The sequence below is a fragment of the Chiloscyllium plagiosum genome, unplaced genomic scaffold (genome assembly GCF_037043375.1).
Source record: "Chiloscyllium plagiosum isolate Xiang-an unplaced genomic scaffold, Cpla_swu_hap1 HiC_scaffold_52, whole genome shotgun sequence".
Taxonomy (NCBI): Eukaryota; Metazoa; Chordata; class Chondrichthyes; order Orectolobiformes; family Hemiscylliidae; genus Chiloscyllium; species Chiloscyllium plagiosum.
Window position 1 is genome coordinate 5,852,861 of NW_028270190.1, and position 22,424 is coordinate 5,875,284.

General features: G+C 43.1%; 1 protein-coding gene and 1 long non-coding RNA gene across 2 annotated transcripts in view; both read left to right on the forward strand.

Annotated features, from left to right (window-relative positions):
- Positions 1–22,424, forward strand: part of LOC148134757 (uncharacterized) — a 723,506-nt gene that overhangs the window by 544,760 nt on the left and 156,322 nt on the right. The window lies entirely within an intron of this gene.
- On the forward strand, positions 6,797–20,881 carry LOC148134760 (procathepsin L-like). The gene is made up of 5 exons (XM_087985339.1): positions 6,797–6,870; positions 10,772–10,951; positions 16,480–16,698; positions 19,793–19,875; positions 20,689–20,881. The coding sequence occupies exons 1-5, from the start codon at positions 6,850–6,852 to the stop codon at positions 20,879–20,881; spliced, it is 696 nt and encodes a 231-aa protein (XP_087841465.1). The 5' UTR covers positions 6,797–6,849.

Sequence of the window (22,424 nt, forward strand, 5' to 3'; positions counted from 1 at the left end):
CAAAGATGTGCAAATCAGGTGAATTGGCAATGCTAAATGTTAGGTAAGGGGTAAATGTAGGGGTATGGGTGGGTTGTGCTTCGGCGGGTCGGTATGGACTTGTTGGGCTGAAGGGCCTGTTTCCACACTGTAATGTAATCTAATAATCAATCTCTCCGTAGATTTGACTGAAAAAGGCTCTCTTCATTCATTATGTCACCGCTATAGCTGATAGACAGATAATGTTCCATGTTCAATCGCTGGGGCATTCCACGCATTGAAACTTGCCAATTTAGAAGTTATCTGTTCATCCCAACTCCCTATTTCATATTAGTTCGCTAGCTCTCTATTTCCGCAGTTATGCAACTCCATCAGTGTGAGCTCTTGTGTCTTTCATCTCTCACAATTTTGAACATATTTAGACACCTAAACACAATACTATCCTGCTTCCTACGAGTTCTAATCTGTAGTTATATCCTTAAAATCGTTTGAACTAATGCAATTTCCTTTCAGAAAACGATGTTGATCGACCTTGCTTATCGTGTAATATTTAAAGGTGCTGTTATTCTTTATTTTCCATATCGCATACGGTTCCCTTGAAAGTCCGACATTCTCGACCACTGCCTGTTCCTGAGGTATGGTCACCTCTATGGTTAACCATGACATACCGTCTGTGTCCACTGAGAGAGAGGAAACCCATGGGCCTCAGGCATTTTGTGACCTTACTTAATATTTGTGCTGTAATGGATTCCACCAGGGGAAGGCACAGGTGAGGATCTGACGGAGTTGAGAGTAGCCATTGTTATCCCATTGTTTAAGGAAGGGCACAGTGATTTGTATAGTAAGTACAGGCCTGTGAGCCTCACATGGTTGTAGAGAAACGATGGGAAAAGATTCTCAGAGACAATATCTGTAGGCATTTAGAAGCAAATGGACTTCTGAGGGATAGACTCAACATATATATGTGGGGAATGTCACACTTCACGAAATTGATCGTTTTTTTTTCGGGGGTGAGAAAGATAATAGACAAGGGAATAAAAGTTGATGCTGTCGACATGAACTTCAGTAAAAGCTTTGATAAGGTCCCTCAAGACAGATTGGTACAAAAGGTAAAGTCACACTGTCTCAGGGGTGAACTGGTAAGGTAGAAACAGATATTGCTTCGTCGTAGAAGAACGAGGGTTTTTGTGGATGATTCACAATTTATTTCAAAATGGTGGGTTCTGACAAGTGGAATTCCACAGGATTCAGTGGTTTGATATCTGTCATTTGTGATCTACATAACTGATTTGGAGGAAAACATGGCTGGGCAAATTAGTAAGTTTATGGACGACAAGGATTGGTGGTTTTGTGGACAGTGAGGATGACCTTCGGAGGAGATAGCAGGATATAAATGAGTCACTGCATGGGCAGAAAGATGGCAGGTGGAGTTGAGCTCGAAAGAAAGTCAGTTGATGCATTAAGGAAGGTCAAGTACAGATGAAAATTATATAGTGAATGGAAGAATCATTAGGAGAGTTAGTATGGAGAGAGATCTGGGTTTCTGGATCCGCAGATCATGGAAGGCAGCAGCGTAGGTAGATAGGTAATTAAAGAAATGCGTTTCGCATGCTTGGCTTCATTGAAATTGCAGAAAATGTAAGGGTGGAGAGACTATGCTTCAGCTTTACCGAACTCTATTTAAGGCCTTACTCAGCATATTGTTCACAGTTCTGTTCGCCACACTACCAGAAGAATGTCAATGCCATAGAGAGTGTACAGAAAAGGCTTACCATCATGTTGCCTGGTATGGGGGACATTTTGGCTATGGCGAAAGGCTGTCGAGAATACTGAAATGCAAGTTAAGAGACTAGACAGGACTGAGGTTCATACATAGGAGATGGAGCAATTCTGGAAAGTCTGAAATTAAATACGTCCTCTGGACTGGATGGGATTTATCTTCGGATTTCCTGGGAAACAAGGAGGAGATTTTTGACACTTTGGCTTTTTTCGTTATGTTGACATTGGCTACGGAATAGTGCCAGAAGACTGAAGGATAGCAAATGCTCTCGCCTTGTTCAAAAGGTGAGTAGAGACAACTCTGATAATTATAGACCGGTGAACCTTACCTTGGTTATGAGTGAAGTGTTGGGACAGGGTACAAGCGACAGGATTTATGATCATCTGTAGAAGAATCCATTGATTAGGGATCGTCAACACGGTTTTGCGCAGGGGAGGCCCATTCCGCACAATCGTTATTGAGTTCTATAAGATGGTGACCAACGAGTTGGTTGAGGGTAAAAGAGATTATGCGGTGTATATGGATTTCAGTAAGGCTTTTGATAAGGTTCCCCATGGTAGGTTATTCCACAAAGTAAGAAGGCATGGGATTCAGAATGATTTCGTGGTTTAGATCAGATGAGCAGAGAGATCTCGGTGTCTATGTACAGAGATCCGTAAAAATAGCTATCCAGGTTAAGAAATTTCTTTATAAGGCATACGGCTGTGTTATCTTTTATTGGCAGATGGATTGAGTTTCGGAGCCACGCGGTAATATAGCAGCTGTACAAAACTGTGGTGTGGCCACATTTCGAATATTGTGTACAGTTCTGCTCACAGAATTGGAAGAAAAATGTTTAAGCTTTGGAGAGGGTTCAGTCATGATTTACGTGAATGTTGCCTGGTTTTTAGATTAGATTAGATTACATTATGGATGGAAGGTATTATGAGGAAAGGTTGAGGCACTTGATGCTGTTTGGTCAGAGAGAAGGTTGAGAGGTGACTTAATTGAGACATAAGAGATAATCAGAGAGGGAGACAGGGTGGAGACTGACAGCCTTTATTCCTCAAATGGTTAGCACGACGGGACATCTTTAAATTGTGGGGCTGTAGATATAGGACGAATGATGGAGGTAGTTATTTTCCCGAGAGAGTAGAAAGGCTGTGGAAAGCACTAATTGCAACAGCAGCTGACCCGCCAGGGTTAAGAGCATTTAAATGGTCATTTGGGAAACGTACGGATGAATTTGTTATTGTGTAATTGTAGATGTGCTTTACTTTTGTTCCAGAGGTCGTTGCAACGAGGGCCGAAGGGTCCGTGCTGTGCTGTAATTTTCTATGTGTTATGTTCATTATCACGGAGACTGGGTTTGCTTTTTGGGGTGACCTGTCAGATAATGGGACATGAATGGCATGGATCGAATAGTGAGTAGGAGACCTTTTTCCCAGGGTGGAGGAGTCAGTTATTTTGGGAAACATGCGTAGCGGGAGTGCATTTTAAAAGAGGCAAGCATTTCACACAAAGTGATGAGTGCCGAGAGCGCTCTCTGAAAGAGTTGGTGGAAGCAGACACAATGGCAGTATTCAAGACGTACCTGGTCGAAAACAAGAATAGGATCGGAGGTTGAGGGTCATGGTTCCTCTAAGTGAAGACAATTCATTGGTGACGGGCAATATGTGTCAACACAGGCTTGTAGGGCCGATAGGCCTGTTGCTGTGCGATAACAGTCGTTACTCTTTGTTGTATTTTAGGCAATGACATCATATTTCCTAACTTGCATAAATCTTCCAATTTTCTATTCTTCTCCTTTTTGTGAATTGCCCTATTTGCAGATTTCCATCAGCGAAAACAATTCCTGAACCGCAATAATATTGCCACTATTGTACCCATTATCACTGCAGTAACTATATTTAAAACGTTCAGATCTAATCAGTCAGATCCAAGTGAATGTCAGACTTTAATCTCATTTGCTTTCTGAGTAATTGTTCCTTCAGTGATCAAGGTAATTCCCTCCCTTTACTTCTTGATTCTGAATCTTTTTGTTTTGTTGTTTGTAACATGAAACTGGATATTTGTTCAAACTCCCTGCTACTTTCGTCCTTTCCATTATTCATGGGCAAATCTCACCATCGAAATAATCAATATTTCAGCTAGCTTCTTCCTTTAAATAAGTATTAAAGTCCTTGCTTTCACTTTCTTTTTTTATTTGTGACTAACATTCATATTCTTGTTCTCTTCATCAATATTTGTCATTTGTCAGTTCCTACTTTTTAATCTCCTAATCGATGTTTGCACAGACGATGATTAATTTCTTTCGACTCGACGTGAATTTGATATTTAGCCATAAATGGTACATTCTTCTCTTACAATCTACACCATTGAATAGTTCCTTGATAGGAATGCCTAAATATTATCTTCACTGTATCCCACTGTTTATCCAGTCTCTTATCTCACATTTTTTTCCATCTCCCACTGAGGTAAACGCTGTCATCATCTTCTTGTGCTTGATCTTCTTTCAGTTTCAGGCACGAGCTTGATATCCAAGATTTTCTATTTTACATTGCATATGAAATTCCGGAAAGCTGTGACCACTTTTGTTGAACGAATCATTTACTGGATTATTATTGATGATCCTGTCTCGTTTCATGCATACCAGGACGAAAATAGCTTGTTCTCCAGTTGATCCTATAACGTATTCTTCGAAAGACTCTTATAATTACACCCCATGAATTCAACCACAAGGTTGTATGTGTCAATTTGATTCATCCAATCAACGTGAAATTTAAAATTGTAATGACGTATTCGATACCTTTCCTACAAAATCCCACTATTCCTTGGTTTGTGCTCTCCATCTACGCTCTTACGAAACGCAGGAATAAGACCCAACAGAGACTTATTTTCTTTTCTCATCACCACACATAGTCATCCAGAAAACCATTTCTAACTATTTCACTGATATCCGATGGTTTTAAACATGAAACAATGCAGCAAATAAACTAGCCCTTCAGACCACCATGGCTGCGCCTTCCATGATGCTGTTCTAATTTAATCTAATCTGATTTCACATGTTCTGTGACCCTCCATATCCTGCCTGTTCATGTGTCTGTCTACATTTCTCTTAACTTCGACATTGCATCTACTTCGAGCACCTCAACTGGCAGCATTTTCATGGCATGTGCCAGCCTCTGTGTAAAGAAAAATCACAAAGCTTGCCTCTCGTTTCCACTTTCCCTTTTCACATTGAAGCTTATCAAACGAGCTGGCCAAATTCCCTCTGCCTTGTTCGTTTACTTCTTAAACATGAAGGATTCTTGAATACTCAGTTGAATGATCCCTTCTGTGACCATTTTGGAACCACACCTCTGAAACAACTTTCATGTCATACCCATTGTTCTGTGACTTTTTACATCAACATTTTAAAAATGCTGCACACATTCAATTTCGGAATTCTATCATTAATTCTATCTTTTTACTGAGCACATACGAGTTTTTTGAGTTTGATTGTTTTTCCCTGTATCTTTCCATTTTGATTGCATTTGGTCAATTTCTTCCTTCCCTTTCAACTCGCGATTTACATGTCATCTTCAGATTTTTTTGGCATTCTCTAAAGTGACAGAAGATAACAATATAATATGTCCAGCTGTTCTTTATTTCCTGTTGCTAATCCTGCAGTCATGCCTTCTGAGGAGTCATTGCTCAATGTAAGGTTGAATGCAATGTAATCATTACGACATGAGCTGTTGACTGATTAAACCTGTGGACCGTGAGTCAAATAACTTTCATCACAAGAAGACAATTTATGGAAAAGTATGATTTCATTTTACCGTGTTCTTTCCAATAATTGGTTTTAAATTTGAAACGTCATTAATTTGAACAATCTAATGCTGGAAGATTCCAATCCACTGATGATGCCTCATGAAGGTGAATTACATTAAACTTTCAGCATTGGATGAATTGTTGGAATTTTATTGTTTGTATTATTTGTACAATTTATATTGTTCCTTCTCAGAATAAGGAAACAGCTAACTTGAAAATTACCCACTCCCTGTGGAAAGCCCATTAGTTTTGCCTATTAGGTTGTCTGTCATGAACGTCTGGTTCTTTCTGGGCAGTGTGGCGGTATCTATTCTGGCTGCAGCCTCAACAGGCACATTTGATTCGAAATTGGTTGAAGACTGGACAAATTGGCAATCACAACATGGGAACCAGTACACCAAGGTAAAAGGAGAGTCTGTAATGTTAAGCTCACTCAGAATAGGAATGGTCTGCACACAATTGGCAGAGATTGAAAATATGTAGTTGCAGTCAATGAGAGGTATCTGTTGAGTGAAGCGACATTGAAAAAATATTGATCTTGAAATTCAATGGGTATTCGCCAAGTTTCTAACTTCATTAAAGAACTGACCAAACACAAAGTGAATCAGTAGCGACTTGGTGTATCTTAATTTACTAGGATCCCGCTGCAGTTCTGTTGGATTTACTACAAAGACCAAAAACCTGCCTCAAGAAGATTAAGATCCATTCATGGTGTTGAAGAGGCAATTGTAAGTGTGCAACTTGGAGACAGATGGATGAGGAAGCCGTCTGATCATCCCAAGCGGCCCATTAAATTAAGCGTCTCTTGGCAGACACCGACTTTACTATGATGGCAGCTTAAGGCAGGTCTCTCACACAACAGGTTAAGAAGGTATATACATGCACAGTAATTGCCCATGTATTGGCCTCAGTTTCTTCGCAAGGACGTGGCTTATTGAATTCCCCGCCTGCCACTGGCGTAACCTTACTTCAGACAGGGACAGGTGGTAGTAGAGAGAACGTATCTATTGTCAACGTCATTCATGATGGTCGATGAAACCATCCTCTTGTTCAGCGATTTTATTCTTAATTCACTTTCAGCATGAATCTCTCAGACTGGCAGCTCGACAGGTTTTGCTCCGGGTGCGTTATTTTGAGTGGGGTGAGGGGAACCTGATTAATAATTTTCAGATCTGGGTGGGAGGATGGACCCTGACAGCAAAATGTTATTTCAGGTTTCACAAACGGATTTTTAATGATACATCGAACAACACAACATCGAACACTCATTGGGAAAACGCACATCTAAAGTTGGAATGAACAAATTTGCAGCTCTGGTGTGTCCAGGATGTATCGTCTGGGATCTATTTGATGCTGGTCATTGTGAAATTGTGAAGCTATATAATTGTGAAGTTATATCCAGCTACAGGAGCAGCACTTGGACATTTGGTCCTCCAAGCTGACTCACTCATTCAGTACACTCAATGACTGATCTCACTTTACTCCAAATTGTTGATTCCTTCCTTCTCATTCCAGGTTTCCATAACCCGTAACTCCTCTTGAAATCAAAAGCATCTCTCTCAAATTTGTATATATTCAATGACTCAAGTCTCCATTTCTCTCTGCGGAAGAGAACTCTAATGACTAACAATCCCCTGATTCTATAATTTCTGCTCACTTGCACGATCAGATTCTGTACAACTAAATTGCATTAAACAACACTGGCTGGCTTGAGCTCCCTCCATGGACGTCAGTCACACGATGGATACACCTCTATGTTGTTGAGTCTTCACAGATGCTGTCCATTATGACGTCTGGAAGCAGGAGTTGCATTCTGTACTGTGGAAGCTGCTCCCTTCGGCAACAATATTATTTTAGAGTCTGCTGTATCTATGGCTCCGCCCTACCTGTCGCTGACTGAACTTTATCCCACAGCAGTTAAACTAACCTGCATTCCAAACAAATTGAAGGACATGATCCTGCTCTCTATTATTGCTCCTCAGGACAGTTGGTCATTTCCCCTAATCTTGGCATCTCAAAAAATGTGATTAATGACATCAGCATTACACCAGCATTCCATGAATTGAAAATAAATTAATTGAATTGAATTTGATTGAATTGAACTGAGCTGAACTGAACTGAACTGAACTGAATTGAATTGAATTGAAGCGAATTGAAATTAATGTGACGTGTACTGAGGCACAGTGAAAAGCTTTGTCTTGCGAACAATACAGGCAGATCACAGAGTTAAGTCGCATAGATAAGTAAATAATAGCGACAATGACTACGTCAGGCCTTGGTTCTGTACTCACATTTCCCATCAAGAAAATCATCCTCTCACCATTAGCCCTGTCAATCCCCCTCGAGTCTTATTTGTTTCAGTATGATCTGCACTTTATTGTGGAGTGGGCCCAGTCTGTCAAAATGTTTCTCTTGTGATAACCCTCTTCTTCGTAGGAGTAGTTTGATTAACCTGCTTCAAATTTCCTTCCAAATATTCCTCCGTAACGAGTGAAATCAAAGCTCATCACAGTGCCTTCTGTGTTTGTCCAATGGCAACAAGACTTCCCCACTTTGATACTGTCTTTGCTCTGCATTAAAGACAAACATTTGTTTGCCTCTTTAATAACTTGCTGGATCTATGTGCACACAAATATTAATAAGTGAACAAAGAGACAAAACTTTTTTTTACCACAGGAAAGCCGATATATTGTGTGCACTTGGAATTTTAAAAGACATGTCATGCAGTGCCACATCAGCTGTTGCTAAACAAAATAACAGCTTATGGTTTACTGCGTAACATATTGGCATTGGTAGAGGATTTGTTCGCTAAAAAAGAAACAGAGAATGGGATGGTAGAAAGTGAAGACTGAAATAATGCTATTTTTCTTCAGGGATGGAGGGGAACAACTGCACCAAAGATTGTCTAGCGAGTAAAGACTAATCAGCTTGGGACTTTACTGAATGGGGTTTATAAGAATGACAGGTGATCCCTTTGAAATTTATATGTTCTTACTGGGTTTGACAGGGTGTGTGCACAGATGATGTTGACGCGAATGAGAGAGGCTCGGAATTGACATAATCGAATCACAATAACAGCGTTTTGAAATCGAGATGTGGAGGAAATCCTTCTGTCTGAGGCCAGGATGTCTTTGCAGGAAGATAGGATAGTGAAGAAAGCGTTTGTTATGCCCCCCCCCCCCCTATATTTTTCATGTTATTGAATACAGGTGTTGGGATGTCATGTTGCTGTTGTGAGGACATTGGTTAGGCCACTGTTGGTATATTGCGTGCAAGTCTGGTCTCAATCCACTCGGAAAGATGTTGTGAAACTTGAAAGGGTTCAGAAAAGATTTATCAGTATTTTGGCAGGACTGAGGATTTGAGCGATAGGGAGAGGCTGAACAAGTTGAGGTTTTCTTCTCTGCAGCGTAAGAGGGTGAGGAGTGACCTTATGCAGGTTTACAAAATTATGAGGTGCATGCATAGGATAATTAGACAAAGTATTTCTTTCCCATGGGATCGGGAATCCAGAACTAGAGGGCATAGGTTGAGGGTGATAGGGAAATGATATAAAAGAGACCTAAGGGGCAACTTTTTCACACAGTGGGTGGAACATGGATGGATTAAGCTTCCAGACCATGTGATGGAGGCTGGCACAATTGCAACATTTGAAGGGCATTTGCAATGGGTATATGAATAGGAAGGGTTTGGAGTGATACGGGTTGGGTGTTGGCCAGTGTGACGAGATTGGGTTGGGATATCTGGTCAGCATGGACAGGTTGGACAGAAGGGTTTGTTTCCATACTGTACATCTCTATGACACTCGGCCTCTCTGTATGCCTAATCTGAGAGAGATTCTTAAGCGGTAGGGGAATCAAGTGTTACAATGAATATGAAGGAACGGGAACATGGGCAATTTTGGGTCAATCATAATGGAATGATGGAGCAGGGTGGAGGGGCCACCAGTCTACTCATGTTGCTATTTCCTATGTTCTTATGGGTGAGGAAACAATTGCGCAAACTGAGTAAGACAGCCTGTCAACGGCATTGAGAGGAGTCCTTAGTTAAGGGTAAACACTCCAGTGGGTGGTGACACCAATGAACATGCAGTACAGGTGAGGAGCCTGGGAAATGGAATGGAATCTTTGCAGATAGCAGGGTGTGAGGAGACGTAGTCCAACGTAACTGTGGAAGAAAGTAGATGGTCTAGCCCTTAAATGGAAACATTAAATTCAAGAAAGGAAAGGACGATTTTCAGAGATTACAGGTGAAGTTGGGACAAGGGTGGAAATTCGAAGTAAAATTGATTACTATCTCTAATTCTGGGTGAGGGTAGGAAGCAACAATCAATGGATCAGAGACAGAACTTTGACAGGGGTCAGAGTAGGACTGGAACAAGGCATGCTCCATATAGCCTGCAAAAAGGCAGGCGCAAATCGTACTTTTGCATGTACCTAGGGCCCAACTTATTACTCAGAGGATGGGTCATATTCAATCCCCTTTCAAACCGACATGTACCCCTCCCTACCAATCAAAACGAGACACCAGATGATTCAATACCAGTCTGCAATCTCAGTCTGATATGCAGACATCCACAGTTTCGGATGATAAGTTATGTGATGATGGATAGCATCAAATCTGGTCCTTTTCGAACCATTCCAATCCAGTGTCTTCATGAAAATGAACAATCTGAGTTTCGCATCTAAATCTAATGGTCCAAGGGCCATGAGGCCATCTCAAGACCAACGTGTTATCCGGAAATCAGGTCAGGCAAGTGATGAAATTTGAAATCCTCCTGATTGGGAAGGTTCATCTCAAACACCAATAAAACCCACCAATCTGAGGTGACTTAACCTATCCTTCCATGATGAAATTGACCTGTCAGGTTTTAATGATCAGAGACAGGTATCGAACTGATTCTTGCAAAATGAAACACATGTATAAAGCTCCTGCCATTTTGGTAATTGAACGATCGAGCAGAGATATTTGAGCTGCTCAAGCTTTCTCACACAGCTTTATATTGGATTGGGACGAAATGGATGGCCACTTTTTTGTCTGTTGCTCATTTAATCAGTCAAAGATTAAACACGAGTAACGAGTGCCCTCATTGCTTTCCCCGCACTTCATGCTAAAGTCAGCGAATATGTTGAATGTAGCTCTCTTACGTTATTGACACTTCTCCTACATAATCACCACTAAAAGTCAATCATTTCACCAACGTGTTTGAATTTTCAGACCAATGAAGAGTTCAATAAGCTCATGAATGGACTTCCCCGAATCGAAGCTGTCAACATGACTGAAATTGAAACTGATAAAAGAGATGAAAGTAGTGAATCTGAAGAAAGTCACATTCAATTGAGAACTGCAACTGTTGACTGGCGGAGAGAAGGATTAGTTACTCCAGTGAAAAATCAGGTAAAAATCAGAAAAAGCTCTCAAGTTTATTCAGTGCAGACATTAACTTCTCAACAGGATTGGACGTTACGATCAGCTTGTAGGAATTTTTAGGAAAGGCTACGTTTCAGTAGATCATTTTTAATCTAAATTGCTTCTCCTGCTTTCTTGTTGCATTTGTTTCCTGGTATTGGTTATGGTCAGGCAAGGGAACATGGTATATTTATTAATTGTAATATTCGTGCTTTTACTCATAATATCTAGAGAATTTTTACTTCAAAATCAAATTCAATGGTTAGATTAAATTGTAAAATTGAAGTCTACAGGTACAATTCCGATGTAATAAATATAAGTTCAGATGTAAATTGGCACAACTCAACAATGGTAATGTTGCAAGCTGCAGTGCCAAGCTTCCTTGTAATACCATGTCCAGTCTTATTCAAAGAATATTCGATCATATGCTCGACACCCCAACTTTTAAAACTACATTTACAGTTCACTTCTGTTGGGCCTTGTACCTCTCTCAATCATTCTTTCCAACTGGACAAGGCTGATCGACAGGAGAGCAGAGCCTGCTGGTAAGTATATGAAGTATTGTGTACAAATGGGAGTTGTAAAAGATCGGATTATACTGTAATTCACTAAGTGTCAGTTGCATTGAATGTTTGGGAGGGATACCACCACGAGGCTCAGTGAGATTTCTCACTATCGTTATCATAACCATCTCATTAGCTACGTCAGTGCAGCTATAACATCCCGCATATCCGCTCCGACTCTAATCTTCCCACAACTTCTTCCCGAAACAATTCAATATAATCCTGATTAGCGCCCGATATCCTGGGAGCTGAGCCATCATGAAAAAGCTGCTGTGAACCCACAGAGCACGAGCATGGCAACCTGGCCCTGCTCAGATAGGAATGTTTTCGAACATGCCAGAGAATGGTACAGAAACACAACCCACATTGCCATAAAAATGCTATGTGTCAGAATCTCTGTGACCACCCACCTTCCCCCTCCGACACACTCTATCCCAGAAGAGAAAATGAGGTCTGCAGATGCTGGAGATCGGAGATGGAAATGTGTTGCTGGAGAAGCGCAGCAGGTCAGGCAGCATTCTAGGGAACAGGAGAATCGACGTTTCGGGCATTAGCCCTTCTTCAGGAATGAGGAAAGTTTGTCCAGCAGGCTAAGATAAAAGATAGGGAGGAGGGACTTGGAGGAGGGGCGTCGGAAATGTGATAGGTGGAAAAAGGTCAAGGTGAGGGTGATAGGACAGATTGGGGTGGGGGCGGAGAGGTCGGGAAGAAGATTGCAGGTTAGGGAGGCGGTGCTGAATTTGATGGATTTGACTGAGACAGGCTGGGGGGAGGGGAAATGAGGAAACTGGTGAAATCCGAGTTCATCCCTTGTGGTTGGAGGGTTCCTAGCCGGAGGATGAGGCGTTCTTCCTCCAACCGTCGTTTCGCTGTGGTCTGACGATGGAGGACTCCAAAGACCTGCATATCCTTGGTGGAGTGGGAGGGGGAATTGAAATGTTGAGCAACAGGGTGGTTGGGTTGGTTGGTCCGGGTGTCCCAGAGGTGTTCTCTGAAACGCTCCGCAAGTAGGCGGGCTGTCTCCCCAATATAGAGGAGGCCACATCGGGTACAGAGGATGCAATAGATGATATGTGTGGAGGTACAGGTGAATCTGTGGCGGATATGGAAGTTTCCTTTGGGGCCTTGGAGGGAGGTGAGAGGGGAGGTGTGGGCGCAAGTCTATCCCAGCACCCCCTCCTACCCAGATTCATGCTGTCACTGACGTCTTCCTCATCTTCAAAACCAACATCATATCGGCATTGCCACTTCACTACCTCGGAATACCTCCCGCATGTACCAACACCAACAGCCATGCAAAACTTAAATCTCTCATTCAATCCTTCCCTTTCTGCCATTCCAGGAGATGAGAGAACACTGGAGGGCAGAAAGCTCTTGGATTGGTGGAGAGGTGTCTGACACCAGATTCCTCAACCTGTGAGGAGTGACTCCTGTTTCTCACAAGAAAATATGATACACTCACATTACACTAAGCGAGTAAATACCACTCATCACTTCTTTGTTAGCGCTCTGTCAGTCTCATTAATTCTTCAGTGTGTCTTTGCATTGGTCCCAGAAACTTCTGTCTCTCGTGTTCTGTCTGTTCCATCAGCATCTACTCTCGCTCCGCAGGGAAAGAAGACACCTACTCGTTCACTGAGCATGAAAGTATTGCGGCCTCAGAGGAAATATCAGTAAGGCTGCGTCCAGCACACACCACCAGCTCCCTGGGAATGTGAGCTATTGAGGGTGTGTGAGCACAGTTTGGTGAGCCCCTCACTGTGTCATTTCCCACAGCACTCGGAGGGCTGCCAGCGACCCGGTACGGGCAGAAGAGGCCGTGGTGTCGGCAAACATCGACATTGACCAGAGAACAGAAGATGAAGCAGACAGGGATGTACACTTGAAAACGACAGGGATGCAGATACACTGTGGGGACTCAGATATCCCAATCAATGAATCATCTAACCTCCAAGGACAGTTTGGCAGTTGCCATGGAGAAGCAGACCCAGCACCCTCAGCGTCTGCTGGCCATGGCCACAAAGCTGTACCCCATCGCCCACTGCTCCACAGGCCTGTAGTCGAGGTGCCACTTTCTAATCACAAGTAATAGGGACAGTGCCCTGCTGGAGGAGGAAGCACACACAGGTCACTCCGAAGACCCAGACTCAAGATGTCATAGAAGTGGCTGAGTCTCCACCTGCAAACTGCTGCCCAGTTCTGCTCAGCATTGTCAGAGCTCCCTCACCCCCGCCAGACTGAAATGCTGCGAGGCTGACTGAACAAACCACTGCAGGGCTAACAGGCAGCAACAAGGAGTCCGATCCTTCCTGCCCAACACAGTAACCGGAATTCATTAAATCTGAAACAATGAAGGAAAGGGGGGTTTAGTGGCAAGCGTGACAAACCTCGTACGTTATTCGATCCTTTTCGATAAGTGGTATCAGCTTGACCTTCCACTTGGCTGTTTGTCTCTCGGTGGAGAGAAGGCTTAATATAACTGCAGCACCCTGATGCCGAATGATATGGTTACATAGAATCAATGTGTGTCCTGACAGCCTGGTGTCGCATGTGGAAGGAAGAGGAACAAGGTTTGCAGAGGGAAGGCTGTGCTGCTAACACGGTCACACCTCATCCAACAACTTTATGGAATCCCTTCCCATCCAAGATTCATTTTATTCACCATTGCATATAGTGTTATCAGCCATCCTCGCTCACAACTGCAATCTCCCAGACTTCTCAACGCACAGCCCTCAGAGGTGAAGAATTGCAAACTCTTCTTCCTGTGACAACAGTTCCCAATCCCCGAACTGGTCACTTTCTGGCCAAAGGACTGTTGAAACCAAGTCTCTGGATTGCATACGCAAAGACAACTCCCCACGGTACCGCCCCCCCCCCTCCACCCCGCCCCCGCACCAGACTATGGTCGATCCCTGGACTGTGGACCAGCAAATGCCAGATGCCAAAGTTAATGGGCAAGGCCCATACAACAGGAGCCTGTGCATCTTGCCCTGAGATGCTATTTGGTCTGATCGAACACCATGGTCGTTTGTAACCAATCGGAAACAGCGTTCATCCTGTCCCTCTCTGAGAGCCATGCCACGTTCCCTAGATAGCCAATGCATTTTGTGAATTTGTCAAGAGGGGAAATTGAATAATGAGACAAGTTTTGCCAGGAAGGAGACTTTACATCATCAAATAATCCTCTTACATGTCAATGCTTCAAGTTGTTAGTCACTGCTGTAGAAATCAGATCAGTCCTCCTGGGATTAACCCTAAGGACGCTGCTTGGCCCAAACACTGTCCCCGCCAGGCACTCAGCTCCAGTGTGGACCAGCTGGCGGAAAATTCTCCGACATCTTCAAACTCTCTCTTCCACAAGCTGAAGTCCCAACCTGCTTCAAGAAGACCACCATCATCTTCGTAAGTGAGGAAACAAAACTCATGCATTGTTCCTTAATGACGACCGACCAGTGGCCTGAGCACAATTATCATGAAGTGCTTCCAGAAACTGGTGAGGGTCCACATCAACTCCATTCTCCCAGCCTGCCTATATCACTTAACATTTGCCTTTTAAAGTAACAGGTCCACAGTGGGTGAAATATCTCTCGCTCTGCACCCCTTGAACATCTGGACAAGGAAACCTTTGTCAGACTCCTGCTCATTGACTACCCCTCTGCCTTCAACACTCTTATCCTCTCCACATTGAACTCAAAACCCTGTGACATTGGTCATGATTTTATCCTCTTCAACTGGATCCGCAGCTGTCTGACCTACAGATACCAATCATTGAAGATAGGCAACTGCACCTTCTCCCGAATAACCTTCAACACTTGCGTCCCCTAAATAATGAGTGTTCAACCAGTTACTGTACTCCCTTTTCACCCACGAATCCCGAACGAACACCATCTAGACATTCACTGACGACAGCACTGTGACAGGAGGGCTATTTGACAACGATTAATGAAAAGACAGAAGGGAGATAGAGAGATCATTGACGTGGTGCAATGAGAATAGCTTCTCTCTCTCTCTGAATTTTGGTAAAATTAAATAGCACATAATTGACTTCAGAAGGAAAGGAGAACAACACGCTTCAATCTACATCAATGGGAATGAGGTTGAGAGAATGGAAAATGTCAAATTTCCTCGACTGACCATAATGGGCAATCTTTCCGGGAAATACCATGTGTTTGTATCGTTGGAAAATATACAACAACGCCTCTTCTTCCTCAGAGAGCTCAGGAATTTTGGCATGTGCACAAGGACCCTCACTAACTTCGACAGTTGCACCTTTGAGCGCATACTGTCTGGGTCCGGAAGGCCAGGTATGGCAACTGCGAAGCTCAGGATCATAACAAACTACTAAAGGTTGTGTGCGCAGCCCAGACCATTATGGAATCGAATACTCTGTCAATGAACTCCACTTACACATCTCGCTGTCACGAAAATGCAGGCAACATCACCGAGGACCTACCTCATCCCGGTAATGTACTCCTTACATGCATTCCGTCAGGTAGAAGACACTAAAGTTTGAACACATCCACCAGCAGGTGCAGGAACAGCTTTTCACCAGCTGTTATTAGACGGTTATGAGATTCTCTTGTTCAAATCATTCTGATCTTGCTGACATTGAATTTGCCTTGTACCCACTCTCTGCAATGTACCATTTTTCCAAGTCTTTTTTGATCTCTTCATCGTGGCATACTTCATCTTCGCATCCTCGTGCCTATATTGCTCATAAACAAAGGGTTTCACTGTTGTTCGCGACACGTGACAATACATAAATCAAATCAAATCAAATCCAAACTTAGGCACACCGATATTCACAGATTCTGTGTAATTCTGAGAATTTTGAACAAACATTTAGACTAAGAGCATTAGTGTGAGACTGTGTTCCAAATGAATGTAGATGCAAACTGGCAATCGTGTTTAGATCAATATGATTTAATGTGGTTATATTTCTGTCAACACTAGGGTCAATGTCATTCTGACTGGGCTTTCAGTGCAACTGGTGGCATAGAAGGACAGTGGGCAAAAAGGCATGGAAAACTGGTTTCTCTCAATGAACAGAATCTGATTGATTGGAGAGAAGGACCTATTGGATGCTCTGGTTTAACCGCATTGAGCGCCTTTGATCTAGTGATTCAACTTCAAGGCATCAACTCTGCTGAAACTTACCCTTACATAGGAAAGGTAAATCCCCAAAACTTCTAGTAAGATTGTGGTGGAGTGGGGATTCATTCTCATTTCGTTTTATTTTATTTCTTCTCTCCTGTCTGCATTCGCTTGTACGTTTTCTTGGAGTTTATTTTAATTACCTCTTGGTGAAGAGCAGCGAAACCTGTGAGTGTGTCGAGCAGCATGGACTCACAACGAAGAAAGCCGAGAGAGTTTGGGTTCCTGATGGCTCCTGTCCTGACGTTAATTCATGGCTGCTCAGGCGGTGATGAGTCGAGGTCCCTGGCAGTGCCCATATCCAGTACAGTTTCATGCAGGCAGCAGATGAGATCTGTTTTTGTTCATGGCAATATCTGTATCTATCATAGATTCACAAAATTAGCTGTGCAGGTGAGTCTGGGATTTTGGTAGCATGTGAATCCAGCACAGATTCATGGAGGTAGGGTGCAAGTGGGTCTGTTTTCTGTCAGTGTCTGTATCCAGCAGAGGTTCATGGAAGCAAAGCGGAGGTGAGTTTTGTTTCCTATCAGTATATGTATCCAGCTCAGATTCATGGAGGCAGAAGAGGTGAGTTTGGTTTCCTGTCATTACTGCATCCATCATAGATTAATTGAGGCAGAGTGAAGATTAGTTTGGATTCTGTCAGTATCGCAATCCAGCGCAGATTCATGGGGAGAGGGGAAAGGTTTTTTTGGGTTCCTGTCATGATCTGTATCAAGCACAGATACATGGAGATTGGGAGAAGGTGAGTTTGGGATCCTGTCAGTGCAGGTCGCCATCACAGATTCATGGAGGCAGCAATGGAGCTTAGGGCCAGTACAAGATCCGGCAGCAACTGCAGTGACTGCATTAGTAAGCGATATCTAAACCAGCCTCGTGGTAACAACAGAATCGTGTTTGGACCAATGTCATACCCAGCAGCATCAGTGGCACCTACTTTGCTGAGGTCCATCAAGGCCTCTTTGTGACCAAGGCATCAGCGGAGTCAAGATGCTGCCAAAGATTGGGCGACTTTCATTCCGACGGTGATAGAGAAGGGGGCACATGCCTGACCAGCATGTCCATGATGGAGCACTTAGCAAGGCCTATAGAATCCTTCAGCACTCCCAGTCATCTCAACCTTATCTTGGAATGCTCTCCTACATCTTGAAACAACACCTCGAACCCTCAGACAATCTGTCTGAGGAGTTAAGAGTACTTCCATTTCTGTGAATTAATGCGCACCATTCCCACAGTTCAAAGATGTGGAGGTGAGGGGATTGTCTATGTTAAGCTAACCATAGTGCGCAGGGAATTATAGTTTAGGTGTGAAAGCCATGGGAGACGCAGGGTTACAGGGATAAGGTAGGGCCGAATGGGCACTTTCTACACTCTTGGGATTCTCTGATACTGTGAGTTAGCATGTGGATGTGACGTTCAGCTGAGTCAACGGAACTTTCAGCATGTTCTGTCCTTCAGACGGGTATGTGCACCATCCACTATAACAGTTAAAGTACTAACACAGCGAAGGACAGATCTGAAGAGTCAGGAATAAAGGTAATTATTTTAGTCTGTCTGCTTCTCCCATATGCCCCATCGGGCTGGTCAGTCACACTAATATAAGCTGCAATTTTACATGAAAAGGAACAACTTACGTTTGGAGTATGAGCTATACGAAGTTATAAACGTTTGATGAGAAATCTTCGAATTATGTGCTTATGTCGTTGGTAGGTCTGTGTGTAAATATGGCCCTTTGTTAAGAGAGGTGTTTACTCTTTCGGAATGTCATTTACCATGCAACGTGCTGGGTTGACATTTGGCATATTGTGTGTAATTAAGAAACTTGGCTTGAATCTATACTCAGGAGACTTTTTTGAGTAAGTTGCTTTACGGTTGATGCTGTTACTCCAGAAGCCGTTGTTGTCTTTCTACGCGTAACAATTGCCCCGAGTATTGGATTTGATTGGGATCAGCCTCTTGCGTGCAATGTCACATAGTTTCACCCTGTTCTTCAGTTCATTCTTCAAGTCCTTACCTCAGCTCTTCCACACTCTCATGCCTGGTCTCATTGTAGATGATGTGTGCGTTATCATCCAGGGCAGCTGTTGCTTTTGTTTTGGGTTCGTGTCAACACTGAATAATTGTTCCTGTGGTAATCTGAGGCCACGCAGACTTTAAGTTCATTGTAAGCCCATCCATTCTGCTCTCCAAAATGCAGCGTTTAATTGGCCAAATAAACAACTGAATGAAAGAAACACTCTCTTCATATCACAGGTGTACATGGTCTGGTGAGTGGGCATCAGTATAAACTCAACCTTTTCTCTGGCTGTGTTTTATGGAGCTGATGGCCCCTCACTCACTGGCTGGCGAGTCAACATTAACAGAGTCTCCTCTTTTCATGAAGCCCCAGTGTACGTATTGTCACTCGGGCACTGAGCTGGACAACAGAAGTGTTTTGCACAAATGACAGCGCCACGGAGTGGTCATTCCCAGCCAGAGGCCAGTGGCCCTGCTCAACAGGAAGGCAGTAACATTCAGTACAACAACAACCTGAGGGCTGGTATTGATCTTGGGGAACAGACCAACAGTAAGTGATTGAGTGAGAGGAGGGGAGGTGACGATCACAACACAGCTTTGAGTAGGGGTGTGTTTGGCTGGGGTGGGGTGTGGTGCAGTAAGGTCACATATCAGCAGGTGTACCCTTCCTCAACTGGTACTTTATATTTCCCGACGCCTAAATCTACAAGCAATGCTGAACACATTTGCATGTCGTTGTCCTCTCATGTTGAGCACCTCACTCACCCCTGAATGAATTATATTGGCATTGGGATCAGAACTGCTCCGTATTATAAATTGCCAATTGGCAGCCTCAGTTTGGACTCCAGCACGAATACTCGGCTTGTGATTCATTACACCTTTAGTCCCTAATTTACACTCCACAGTTGGGGAAACGACATGATCTCAAGAGTTAAAGTGAGAATGACACCTCTTTCCATCAAGGCATGACGTGACATCAAGGAGCCCAAGAAAATATGGAGTGAATGGTAATTGGAAGAAAAAGTTCCTTTAGTTGTAATTATATCGAACACACTGGAAGGTGTTTGCAGTTATTTGATGTCTTTCTGCTCAGGACATGTCGATCGGCTTTCCTCAGTGTAGCCTTATTGGTACAGCCATCTTCAGCTGCTTCGTCACTGGCCTTCTATCCAAAAGGTACGCAGAGAGAATATCGACACGATTGTAAGCATTATTGGAATTTATCACATTTTGAAGAAATCTGTGTCCAATGTGGCAAAGTGTGGACAATATCTCCACCTGAGAAGATAAATGACAAATAACATTCTCACCAGAAAATGACATAATCCAACATGGGAGAGAATTTAACCATGACTGAATCGCACGTTTTCAACATCTCTGAAGACTTTCCATCAACTAAACAAAAGGCAAGGATATTGTGGAATACTTCCACTTCCCTGGATGACTGCAGCTCCGACAACAAAGAAAGAAACAGTTATTTTATTGGTTGTCTGTTATAGACATTGTACAGATTGGACAGTAGATCTTGGAAACGTGCAGATATAACAGAATTGCTGATAAGTTTGATTTGAAATTCCGCAATATTAATTGGAACATCCGTGGTGCAGATTATCCGGATGCAGATGATTTTGTTAGGTGTTTACAGGAAGTATTCCTGAAGCAATAATTGGATATGCCGACTGGGGGAGGCCATGTTGGATTTGGTGCGAGGCAATTCGCTAGGCCAGGTGTCAGATATGTTGGTGGCAGAGCATTTTGGTGACAGAGAGCATAAATGCCTCAAATTTGCGGTCGCCATGGGGAGGAATAGAAACTGACTGTATGAGAGGGAATTTAATCTGGGGACGGGATGTTTTACTGCTTTTCGACAGGACCTATGGAGTATAAATTAGGAATAATTGCTTAACGGAAATGCACAACAGAAATGTGGAGCATTTTTTGCTGTGTTGAATAACTTTGTCCCAATGAAACCGGATTGGAATTGTAAAGGAAAGGAGCCCTGGATGACAAGAACAGAAGAGCGGGATCTAGCGCAAATTTTGAAGATTACACGGTCGAAACGAACGAACTCAAAAATCGACTGAGGAAAGCTGGTTGGGGGCTTGAAGAAGCCTTGGCGGGACGGATTTGGAAAAATCCAAATGTTTTGCACACGTACATTAGGAATAAGAGAATGATCTGAGAGAGCGTAAGCTGGATCCAAGCCAGTGGAGGGAACTTAAGCACTGAGCGTGGCGAGGAAGAGAAGAAGCAAAATGAGTTTTTTTTGCCATTGTATTCATGAGAGAGAGGGAGCTTGATGTTAGAGAGAATACTGGGGAAGAGCGTAATAGGCTTGAGCAGATTGATATTAAGAATGTGGATATGGTGGAAATTCTGGAAAGCGTGAGTATGATTCAATCTCGAGGGCCGGATCAGATATATCCACATTTCCTACGAGAAGTGAGGATTGAGATTGCTGCACCTCTGGCAATGATCTTTGAATCCAACCTCTCCATAGTAGTTCTTCATGTTTGGAGGGAGGCATATATTGTACTTCTCTTCAGGGAAGTAAATAGGGAAAAATACCTGGAAATTATGGTCGAGGTAGGTTTACGTCTGTGGTCAGCAATGTACTGAAAAATGTTCGCAGATATAGGATTTTGGATTGTTTGGATAAAGATTTTGGATTAAGGATTGTTTTTTTTTATATAAATGGCTTGGATAAAGAAGTGGAAGGTAACCAGAGAGGTTTACCCAAGAAACAGGCTGTCAGGAGAGGTCATACGTTTATGGTCATTGGAGGAAGTAAAGGGAAGATATCAGAGCTAGGTTATTTCTGCAAAGAGTTTTTGATGCGTGGACTGCACTGCTGGCTTTGATAGTAAAGTTAGAGACATTAAGAATATTTAAGCGACTGCTGGTCAAGCACATGCACGGCAGCAATTTGAGAGGTTTGTATTTAGTTTGATCTTAGATTAAGATAAATGTTTGGCACAACATTGGGGTCCGAAGGGCCTGCATTGTGCTGCACTGTTCAGTGTTCTATGTTTTGACACTGAGTAGGTTTGACACCATCCAGGACATTCACTCCATTTGTCTGGCATCAAATCCACAAATATTAATTCCCTCCAACATCATCACAAAGTGATAGCAGTATATTCAATCCAAGAGCTACAGCTGTGAAGTTGACCGATGGACTGTAGACAGAACCTTCCAAACCGAAGGCCACTTCCGCCAAGGACCGCGGTAGATACAGTTAACACCACTCCCTGCAACATCCCCTCAAATCACTCACCATCCTGGCTCAGAAATTTATTGTCATTCCGCAACCGACTTTGGGTCAACAGCCTTGAACTCCCTCTCTAACAGAATAGTACCGATCAAAAATTCTGCAAATGTTCTGGAAGACAGCTCATCACACCTTCTCCAAGCCAAGTTTGAATAAACGCTGACACAGTCTGCCACAACTACATTTTAATCCATTTTGGAATTAAATCTCGGTGTATGTGGCAATTCCTCCTGCTACACACACACCCATTTCGATATTACTCCCAGCATCAATCTCACCCCAGAGTTGGCATTATGTTCTTCCCTGTGTCCTGAAACTGAAGCAACTGCAACATTGGAGAGAAGTAATCGAAAATTATTCACCAGAATTTTCACTCCATCAGAGTGTAGCAAAGTCACCACATTTATAATTTTCCAATTTTCGTTGAAGCACGGGCATCGAGGCCATACTTTAT

Coding starts and splice junctions, on each gene's coding strand:
- LOC148134760 (XM_087985339.1), top strand. CDS start 6,850: ATGAACAAATTTGCAGCTCTG. Junction 10,952..16,479: donor TTACTCCAGTGAAAAATCAG/GTAAAAATCAGA, acceptor TGTCAACACTAG/GGTCAATGTCATTCTGACTG. Junction 16,699..19,792: donor CTTACCCTTACATAGGAAAG/GTAAATCCCCAA, acceptor CTTTCTGCTCAG/GACATGTCGATCGGCTTTCC.